The sequence below is a fragment of the Gopherus flavomarginatus genome, chromosome 17 (genome assembly GCF_025201925.1).
Source record: "Gopherus flavomarginatus isolate rGopFla2 chromosome 17, rGopFla2.mat.asm, whole genome shotgun sequence".
Taxonomy (NCBI): domain Eukaryota; kingdom Metazoa; phylum Chordata; order Testudines; family Testudinidae; genus Gopherus; species Gopherus flavomarginatus.
Window position 1 is genome coordinate 19,309,967 of NC_066633.1, and position 11,037 is coordinate 19,321,003.

At 48.3% G+C, this 11,037-nt stretch overlaps 1 protein-coding gene across 2 annotated transcripts in view; it reads right to left on the bottom strand.

Moving 5' to 3' along the window:
- The window catches only part of ARRDC1 (arrestin domain containing 1), a 74,610-nt gene extending 64,588 nt beyond the window's left edge, over positions 1-10,022 (bottom strand). Inside the window, exon 1 of one of the 2 annotated variants that reach the window (XM_050926386.1) lies at positions 9,576-10,022. In XM_050926386.1, the coding sequence (XP_050782343.1) occupies positions 9,576-9,693 (118 nt within the window). In that variant the 5' untranslated portion in view covers positions 9,694-10,022. The remainder of the gene's footprint in view (positions 1-9,575) is intronic. The other variant, XM_050926385.1, reaches the window with a different exon arrangement.
- Positions 10,023-11,037: the final 1,015 nt, after the last annotated feature.

An 11,037-nucleotide genomic window follows, 5' to 3' on the forward strand; every position in this document is an offset into this window, starting at 1 on the left:
TTTTGGTTTTAAGTTGTATGTGTTTAATCAAAATGTTTAAAATGTGCTGGTGGATAAAACAAATGTATGCAAAGCTAAAGCCACAGGTCCAAATCACCTCCCAGTATTTTCTATTATGTGGACTAAATAAGAAGTGACACTGGCAATTAATAACCTTAGTGTCAAAAGGGGGATATTTAGGAGCAGGATTTTATACTGTCCCATAAGAATTAAAGTATAATTTGATTTCATCCTGCTAGCCACCTTTTTTAAATAGCAGAAAGAAATGACCCCCTGGGACTATAAGATTCTGTTTTCCCATATGCTTTACAAATTGGGCCCTCTAACTCTGTTTTAAGATTTTAGGTAGTAAGAGACAGGATTCTCTATTGTGTCTATGTTAAGTAAATTAGAGAAACATTGAAGGCCTGGGTCTCAATGTAAATTGTCTTGGTTATTAATTGTAAAAAACTTAGCAAGGTTTACTTTGCAATGCTTTTTTTGCTTGATATAAAATACTACTGTTTGTATTCTCAATCTATTTGTGTGAATGAGGAATGTATGCATCAGGAAAAGATAAGGTGTGAAGGCCATTGTTATAGCCAGAGTCAAGGAAGAAGAAGTAGTAAACAGACTTAAAGAACATCAGAGAATCATCAGGCACTGCTTACTACCCCGACAGCTGTTAAACTGTCTGGCATCTCAAACTGAGTGCATATATGCTTCGCAGTGTAAGAATGCACCACCCCCAGTGAACCAAGCACCAGCTCAGGACCACGCAGAGTCAATTTTGACTCCAGAAGAAGACTTAGAGGAACAGCCTGCAATACCTTACAATCTACGCTCTCGTAAGGGTTGCCAGAAGCAGACGACTACATAAAGCAAGGCCCAAGAAGCAGTAGTGAGTCTAGCGCCTGCTGCCTGGTGGACATAAAAAACTGACTGCGGTTTCCTCAGTTGAGGTTGTCAGAACCAGAAGGGCCCTGCCTCCAACATGCACCTCTGGTGGTGCCTGTTCCTCGGCTGTTGGTGTCTTAAGGTCTGGGGAGTCCACAATGACAATTCTTTTATCCAGCAGCAAGTCTGGATAGCTCAGACCCTTAATATTTCTAAATGCTAGGTCTGCAGCCACATCCCAGCCCACTCAAACTGATGTTCCTGTCCTGGCTACCCATTCAATTCCCCAGACCTCACTGGAGGACCTTGTCCGTTTAACCACAATATGGAACAGTAATGACACCTGGGAAGAGGCTATTGGTAGTTCCTTTATCCCACTTGAGGGAGTAATACACCAGGCAAAAAGGCTCCTGAGGTTACAAGCAGTAGTTAAAATAATGGCAAATAAAACCGGAAAAAGTTTAAGAGCCCTGGCCAAAGAAACAGGGGCGATCCGACAAGTGGCCCTCCAGAACCGTCAGGCACTGGACATAATGCTGGCGTCCAAAGGAGGGAACTGTGCTCTCACTGGAAAACAATGTTGTCTGTTTATACCTGATGATACCAATGAGGTAATAGATCGCACTAGCCACTTAGAACAAATCGCATATCTTCCCCATGTAGAGCAGAGTTCTTTATGGAAGTGGCTAAGTAACCTGTTCAATTTCTCTGGCATAGGAAACTGGTTGTTTCAGGGAGCCCTAACTATCCTGTTTGGAATCTTAGTGATTTTTGTATGCTTTCCGTTAATCTCCTGTTGTCTCCAGAATTGTGTCACCCAGGTGACTGCCCCAGAACAGAGTGCTAATGTGATGATTTTGAATATCGCTGATGAACAAAGATAGGGAACAGTTAATATGTGGAACCCAGTCCAATGTTGGTCATGGCGAAGCGTGACCAAAAAGGAGGGATTGTGAAAGCAGAATGAAGTATATTGTGAAAATAGAAAGGATTAAAGAAATGCTGTCTATACCTTTAAGCAAAATTGTTGGAATGCTGCAATCCAGGTGTCAGGAATACAGACATTAACATAGAACAACTGCACCATTTAAGGGCAATTGGTGAAGTATTAGCCTTAGATCGATAAGAGTTAGTAAGGAAGTAGGATATGCATGCTGTGCCCCAGGTGAATTTTACTGTTTTGCTTTCTTTGTCCCTTTGTCTAATTCCCGCTCTTTTATCTGTATAAATGTCTAATTCCTGCTCTTTTATACAGATAAAAGAGCAGGAATTAGACAAAGGGACAAAAAGCAAAAAGCCGGAGGGAGAGATAGCTCAGTGGTTTGAGCATTGGCCTGCTAAACCTAGGTTTGCAAGTTCAATCCTTGAGAGGGGCCATTTGGGGATTGGTCCTGCTTTGAGCAGAGGGTTGGACTAGATGATCTACTGAGGTCCCTTCCAACCCTAATAATCTATGATTCTAAATAAGACTTTGGGTCTTGCATGGCCATTCACATTATCTGGGTGTTACTAGCACAGCGCTGTGCTAATAAAACAGAGTGGTCTGACAAACCAAGTCTTGAGTCTAACTTTGACAGAAGGGACCTCAGGAGGTCACCTAGTCCAACCCCCTGCTCAAAGCAGGACCAATCTACAGACAGAGTTTTACCCCAGATCCCTAAATGGTCCCCTCAAGGATTGAACTCACAACCCTAAGTTTAGGCCAATGCTCAAACCACTGAGCCATCCCTCCTGCCTCAGTCCACTTCCTGGAGAAACAGGGCCTGCTCTGAACTTCAGCCATGTCTATGCTAGGAGCACTTTACTGGTACACTATAACAGTAATGTACTCCTAGTGTGGATGCAGCTATACCAGCAAAGCTGCACTTCTACTAGTATGGTTTAGTCTATTCCACACACCCACTAGCAAATCCAAGCTATATTGGAAATAGCGCCTGACATAGCTGCTTCTACACTAGGGGTATCTGTCAGGTCAGGGAATCACACCTCCCCGCACTTCTCTAAGGCTGGCACAGCTTTGTCTGTCAGAACATGTGGAGCTGAACTTCCCCTCTTCAGGCTCTATTCCCATTAGTGAGCAGGGTCTGACTTGAGTCACTGGGGCACGGAAGACTGGGAACAAGGACAACCTGCACCTATTTTGGCAAGGAGTTGGTCAAAGGTTGAGACAATGTATTTGTTCACCTACACAATTTAAGTGTATGACTCACTTAATGTGGACATAAAATGCTTGTTATGGCTATCAGAGAAGCCCAAGGTTTTATTCTGAGCTGAAAGTCAATTACAAATTGTCTGGAAGTGGCAATCTACAGCTAATTTATGACCCCTAAGTTCTTATCAAAAGACATCCCTTATTGCACTGGGATACTTACAGTATCCCTCCTCTGCAGCCATCCAGCTTTCTAGAAGACTTGCATCTCCACAGGCTTTAATTATAGGGTTTCAATCAGGCCCTACAATTCGACCTCATGTACATCTGACTCCAGCAGTGGTTGCATGCAGATATCCAAGGGCAGTATTTGGTTTGTATTGATCCAAGAACTAGTTACAAATATCGCCCCTACCATTAGAGTAAAACATGTCAATTTTGGTGGCAGGCCTTTACACCGCAAGTTTTAAAGACACACCCAGCAAAAGTCAAGTCACACCAGATACTGGAGTGTCATCTATTTTTAACTGGGCAAAGGAAATTCAGGATTTTGTCAACCTGGGAAGAGCATCTTTGTGGTCAGACATCACCTCTGCTTTCAGATCCCAGAAAGCAATCGGAAATGGGAGAAGAGCACATGCACATACCTACACAAGTCTGCTAACTGGAGGCAGTTAAATCTTCTGTACATTTCTTCTCTAAGCACTTTTCACTTCCACACAAAAGTAGTTAGAGAAGCCACACCAAAGAGATCATCTTTCACAGCAATCCAAGGCAAGAGGTTATGGAATGGCCTGACACACAGATTTGCATTAAAAAAAAAGATTAAGACTGACCACAGTGGAGGATTGATTCTCCCCCATTCTCAGTGAGTGCACAGCAACTTTTGAGTATCTTGCCCTCCAAATTTAATAAATAATTAAATAAGACAAATACTAGTGTCTAACACCAAGAGCCCAGTTGCCACTTCTGGTCTGTTTCTTCACCCTCAGCCTCCTTTCAATCCATTCTGCACCTCTCCCCCCTTTACTTCCATATCCTCTGCTCTCCTTCTCCCCACCTTCACTCCAACAACCCTCCCCGAATCACACCAGGTCTCATGGAACTGAGGAGAGCCAGCATCACTGCCTACCTAGAAATGGTTGATCCCCCAACTCCCTGCAAAATACTTCAGATGTATTGTAACCTCTGACAGACAATACACCAACCACCCACTTCCAAGTCTTCCCTACCACTATGGAAAAGTAACCATGAATAAACAGACTGACCCCTACAGCAGAACATTCCCTAGATCAGGTGGATCGCAGGATCCAGATATGAACTCAGTCTCCCTCTCCATGAAAGGATATGGATTTGCAAGTGGTAGCCAACAGTAAGAAAAGTTGCTCCTTCAAGCCACTAAATCCTCTCCCCTGCTTAGCAATTGACATGCTGCAAAACAGTCATGCCCCAGTGCCCCTTTGCCACACTTGGCAGCACAGCAGATGCTGGCCACTAGCTCTCAGGTCTACATTCCATGTGCCCAACGATGCACCAACCACCATAGATGGCTCCTGTTCTCATGTTTCCATCAGCAAAGAGGAATTTAACAGCAAAGCTTTGCCCACAGGTGAGGCTGGGGGAAGGGAGGGCAAAAGGAGTGCACCACAGACCAATCTTGAGAATAATTTACATGGCATTTCTGATCCACCAGTGAACTAGCCAGAGGGGCAGAAACCCCCTTTTGCTCCACGTCTCAGCAGACAGACCCCATCACAGAGCTAAGGTGCTCTCATCCCACACATGCTGAATTGGATTCTGAAACTGAAGTAGGAAACAGTCAGCCTGATAGACTGACACAGAATTACACTGTTCATTGATGTACAGGAGCATGCAGTGGTGAGTGTTGGGTCAGCAAAGAAACACCAGGGTAGTTTGAATACCTAGCTGGGTTTTAAATGCATGGGGAAGGGAGCCTGGGGTGGAGGAGGGCCAAGAGGGCTTGGATATTCCCCCTGAATAGGACACTTGCACACTTCTGGACAGTAAACCTGTTGGCTCTGTCCCCGACTTGCATTTTGCAAAAAAGGACCCACTGCTTGACTGTCATTCAGAACGATTTTCTAGAAGTGTTATTTGTTTGGGGTGACCCAGGAGCTAAGCAGTCATCTGTACATATTCCAGATCCACTCTTACTGGAGTTAATGACTATTTGCATCAGTAGGATCCTGCTTCAGATGCCATCTTTTCAACATGTTACTATGTTCAGCACAGCGATAAGGAAACTGGGCCACTGACCGCCTCCCTCTGCAGTGCCACAAGGAGAGAGGAGATAAGGCTGCTCCATGAGCTGCTGAGTCAACCAGGACTCCTCTGCCTAGAGCAGATGCTTATGCCTAAGGCCATCCCTGCATGCAATTAAAAATAAAACTTGTCTAGCAGCCCTTATCAGCTAGCACTTTCCAACAAGTTTTACAAAACCCCTGCTCAGGTCCCATTACAGCCCACAGCTCAGTTTGTTACCAAACACTACCCAAGTACTGAAAGGCCATGGGCTGGTGAAAAAGTCTTCCTATCTTTGTTGCTAAAGCTTATGCAAGACTCCAAAATTTCCTAGGCTCAAGTCCACATAGGTTGCTACAGCGAGGGGGGAGGGGGGGGAGAGAAGAGGACTTTTCCAAAATGAAGAAAAAAAAAGGACTCTTACAACAGATCTTGAGTGGTCAATGGAGGTTAAATAAAACTAACTGAAGCCAAGTGAGAAAAATGGGGCAGAGGAGGGGGAGAAGAGACACTCTCCAGAAAATCTAACTGCCTCTGGCTGCCCCACAGGCAAACAGCAGTCAGTAGCCTGGTGTAACCATAGTTACCTCACAGCTGGCCAATAATGCATCATGGCTAGTTGGACTAGCTCAACAGAATCCTGTGATACTACAGCTCTGCCCTATTATTGGGAGCAGGTTCTCCAGAAGACTCAGGCCATAGGCTTGGATAGAGGGAGAAGGAGGAGAGAGAAATCAGGGACTACTGCATTACAAGTCTCATGCTGAAAGAGGCAAGTAGCATTTCCTAATAAGAATGGGTGTAAAACACCACCCTCACCAAATCTCTAACAAGTTCTTACAATAGCCTTCAGAAGCCAGAATGGCCGAAGCCCAATGGGAGAGGTGTTTTAAATCAAGACAGGCATACTTGCTTCTACAGCAACTGCGCTTTCCAGACAAGGTCAACAGAACGAGGTCCTGGCCCAGAAGGAATAAATCTTAATACTTGGAAATAGTCCCAAGAATCAGGGACAGAGGCAATGAGAGCAGAAGATGGAGGAGGAAGAGACTCAACCTTAGGGGAAGCAAGAAATCATCATTTGCATTTCTGAAGCACCAGGGCTATCAAAGCACTTTGCAAGCAATAACGAAGACAGGGAAGATGCCAATATCTATTTTGCAAAAAAAAAAAAAAAAAGGAGAAACAGGTACAGCCAGAAGTGGCTCGTCCTGAAAGTCTCACAGGAAGCCTGTGGCAGAGCTGAGATGGGGATAGAACCAAGATCACTACCCCCATCCCATTAACCATCCCTTGTTTATACAGGAAAGCCCTGTTTACCCTAAGGAAATTCTAAGATAGTTTTCCATCACTATCAGGTCAGTTCCATGGGTGTCTACAGGTCTAGGGTCCCCAACCTGGCTAACACTGGCAGAGCTGAACTAGCATTAGCAATGATGGGAAGGGGTTTAATTCTTTTTTAAACAGTTTTAGAAGATTCCCCTCAGCACAGACTGGGCCATAGAGTTTGGAAGTTTTCAGAAGAAGATTCAAGTCTAAGTTGGGGTTTCTCAACTGGCAGAATTCCAGTGAATTAAAACAATACAGGATTTGCCTACTTTGCTATGAAGAGTTTTGCAATGGTCAGATTTGCTAACAAGGAGGTGCCCCAGTGCTCTTCCTTGACTACAGCCTACCTCCTCATAGTCTCCTTATCCTCCCATCCCCACTGTCTCAGAAAGCCTCAGTTCTCCCTCTCCTAAGTCACCACAGCAGCCATCCTCAGACAGCAGCAGGCATGCTTGTCATTTTCATTAGGCACAGTCCAACTGGACCCAAGGGAAGATGTAGAAATCCCACTTTCAACTGCACTCTGGAGTGCAAGCCCTTCACCAAGGAGCTGCTTCTCACCATTACATCACAACTTGGGAGCCAAGTAGACTGAACAGTGTGAGAAATGGAAGAGTCAGAGGATCACCTGGAACCCAGCTCTGCTGGGCTCTGCCTCCAAGCTACTCAGGTTGTCATCTCTTTGACCTCATGTTTGAGTAAGCATCGGAGTCAGAACTGTTATCAGCATATTGCTGGCACTTCTGTGAACCAAGTGGTATAGGTTTATTTTGTTGGTTTGGTTGTTTTTTTTTTTGTTTTTTTTTTTTTTTGAGTGGGGGAGGAGAGAAGATATTCAGGGGGAGAGAAAGAACCTTCTCTGTGCAAAGTACCTATACGCAATCTCGTTCCCCACTCCCCTGACCTGGTCCTTTACAGTCAGTCAATAATTCTATTAAAAAAGACACACCAAGACACTCTTCAAACAGTTCTCTCCGAGCACCTTCCATGTCAGAAACAGGATCTTAGCATAAATCAAAATCAGTTACATTTAACTGCAGGTGTGGAGAATTCAGATTTTAGGGCAAGTATCTATGTGGCCCTCCCTCCCCAAACACATTACAGGGACAGCGGAGTTTAACCCTTCCTTACACTTGCTTGTTTCAAATATCCTCCACTATGGTTTGGCCTCTAAACAGTCATACCAAGTTAGGACCAAGCACATAACACATGCTCTAGCCCAGCTAAAGACTTTAGGCATGGCTGTGGACTATTAACTCACTTCAGTCCTATTCACACAAGCTGGGACAAACTAGAAACAGGCCAGAACCCAGATATTTAACTTCACACTTCTATAAGGAAGAGATCTAGTGAGGAGTGTGGGAGGGGGGGAAAAATGGGTGGAAAGGTAGTTTATCCCACATTAGTTTATTGTGGGAACCAGTGTTGAAGACAGGGTAGTGGAGTAGATGGACCCTGTAGCTGAATCCATCTGACAATTACTATGCTCCAAACCCTGGCAATTCCCCAGACTTTATAGGGAAGTTCAGACTGCCTGTGCCAATGCCTATCTCCGATAAGATCACAGCTGAGCTTTAGGTCAACACTCCCTGTCTGTTTTAGGGTTTCACACTGCCACCCATCACCACAGCATCTGAGTGCCTGCCGCATAAAAATCAACACTTGTCAGAGCCATGCCAGCAACAATGGCATCTGGGCAGTTGTTTAAAAGGGGGTCTAAGCAACTGCTCCCCAAACCAGGGATGTGGGTGGGGTGGGGGAAACACACACACACTTTGACCAGATGGATCTCACATCTGAAACAGAGGAGAAACCCACAGTTACCTTGGACAGGGAGACTGTTGCCAGAAGCCTGCTAGTACCCACTATGCTTAAAGCACAGCCTGTTACCAAGGCCATTCCACCCCCACATGCACACACCCTGCGCAGAGCAAGTTTTGTTCCTGCAGCCCATGATCCAAGGAGGAAACTCCTCCATCCCCACCCCCTCCCTGAAAGGGGAGGGGAGAAGGGAGAATGGAGCAGAGGATGGGGGAAGGTGGTGAAATATTAGTCACACTCCCGCTGAAGCCCACAGGAGGTAGAAATGAAACACAACAGACAATGTAATCCAAGCCCTACTAGTAAGGAGAGGGGCTGGAAGGTCCAAAAAGCTGCCCCCCCCCCGTAACAGATCTCTATGAAAACAAGTCTCTTGAAAGTCACAAACAATGAAACTCCCAGTACAAAGGGGAGTGTGTGTGTGTGTGTGGGGGGGGGGTGTTTCCCAGATGTGTCTCAACCTGGTCATACTGAACTCAACCTCTAAGCGCAGGGGCGGATGGACCAGGGGGAGCCAGCAGGCAGGGTGGCCGGGAATCCCACAGCCCTGGGGAGCGGGGGCCCTACACCCGGAAGTGCAGTGGACAAGAAGAGCGTAATGGCACTGCGGCAGGGAAGCTCACAGCCCGAGGAGAACGCTATTGTGGGAGAGGAGCCCAGGGGTGCGGGGGGGGGGCACGTGGGGCGGTCCGGGTCTTCGGCGGCATTTCGGCAGTGGGGGGGGGGCCCTTCAGTGCCGCGAAAGACCCCGGTGAGTACAAGCGCTGCAGCTCCCCTGCTTTGCCCCAGGCCCCGTGAATCCTCTGGGCAGCCCTGGAGGAGCCCCGCCACCCGGACACCTGGCACTGCGGCGGGGAAGCTCACAGCCCGAGGAGAGCGCTATTGGGGGAGAGGGGCCCCGCTACCCGCGGATGATGGGGGGGCTGGCACTGCGGCGGGGAAGCTCGCAGCCCGAGGAGAGCGCTACTGGGGGACAGGGGCCCCGCTACCCGCGGATGATGGGGGGGCTGGCACTGCGGCGGGGAAGCTCGCAGCCCGAGGAGAGCGCTATTGGGGGAGAGGGGCCCCGCTACCCGCGGATGATGGGGGGGGCTGGCACTGCGGCGGGGAAGCTCGCAGCCCGCCATGCGGGGCTCACCGCGGTACGGCAGGCTCCCGGAGAGGCGCACGGTGACGGTTCCGGCCAGCGGCTCCCCGGGGCTGTAGACGACCCGGCTCTCGCTCAGGCGGATCTCGAACAGCTGCAGCTTCCCCATGGCCGGGCCCCGCTGCTGCTGCTCCGGGCCAGGCTGCGCGGCGGCGGTAGCTGCTTCTCGGGGGCGGCTCTACCTGCTGCTAGTGACGCGCCGGCCGGGCATGTCCCTGCCTCTTAAAGCGCCAGCACCGCCCCCGGGCCGGCAAACACCGCCTGCGGCGGGGGGCGGGGGGATGCCTAGGTGATGTGGCCCCAGACGGGGTGTCCCGATCCCTGCAGCTAGAGAGGGGAGGGACCCCGCTTCCTGGTCTGATGCCCTGGGATCTGGATCCAGCCAGGAAGAAAGCCTGTGTCCAAGCAGGGATCTGTTTGTGTCACAGTGGTAGCCCTGTTTGTCTGTATCAGCAAAAACAACTTGTCTCTCTCTGCCCAACTGCCCGCCTGTCTCAGGGAGATAAAACCAATCATCTGCAGCAGCTGGGGCAAAGGGACTGTGCTCCAAGTGCACCATTTCCTGCCCTGAATCGTAAGGAAAGGGGAAACAGGGTGGGCAGGTGCCCCTTACAGATCAGAGCCATCTGTCCTTTATTCCCTTGCGGTGCAGCCAGTCACCCTGCTAGTGGGGAGGATTAGGAAGAATCCAGCCTTCCTCAGTTAGCCAGGGGTGGGCTGCACCTCGCGCTGGAGGTGCCCGGTTGTGAGAATGCTCCGTCCTCAGAACCATCTACTTCCCTCCCTACCTCTCCTGTGTCTCCATCCCTGTTGGATGTGCTGAGCAAGTCAGTGCAGTCAAAATATCATTTATGTAGCAATTAAGTGGTGCGACTTTAGTGCTAGTGAAAGGCTCCTCCTGGAGACTCAGGGTGGGTGAGGACAGGCAGGTTGTGGACATTGGAAGAATGAATAAGCCCTGTTTATCCACAGAACAGGGATAGTACAGACAGCAGCCCTGCAAGCTTCCCCCCACACTGCTCCGTTTCTCAGCTCAGACTTTTAAGAGACTCCAGTTGATATGAGCCATTAGTCTGTCCTGGGTCTCTCTATGATGAGCCTGCCAGTAAAGAAGGGGACAAGAACTGTCAGTCCTGATGGTAGTTCCTGTGATGAGAATGGCTATCCAGTAGAAATGGACTTGAAATTCCAATTAATTTCACCTGGACCCCTTAGCAGCCATTAGCTGGGAAAAGGAACAGCAGCTGGTTACCCTCAACCTGTCTGGATTCACACTGGTGATTAAGGCCCGGGCTTTGCTAGCGCTTTTCTTAAAGTATCCTGCCATTGCACTAGCATTGGGACAGTCCTGCTAGTACTGTAGTAGCAAAAGTGGGAGTGCTCTGTCCCACTAATGATCCCATCCCTAGTGGCTTTCATCCAAGGCACTTTACCAATGCTAATAATTAAGCTT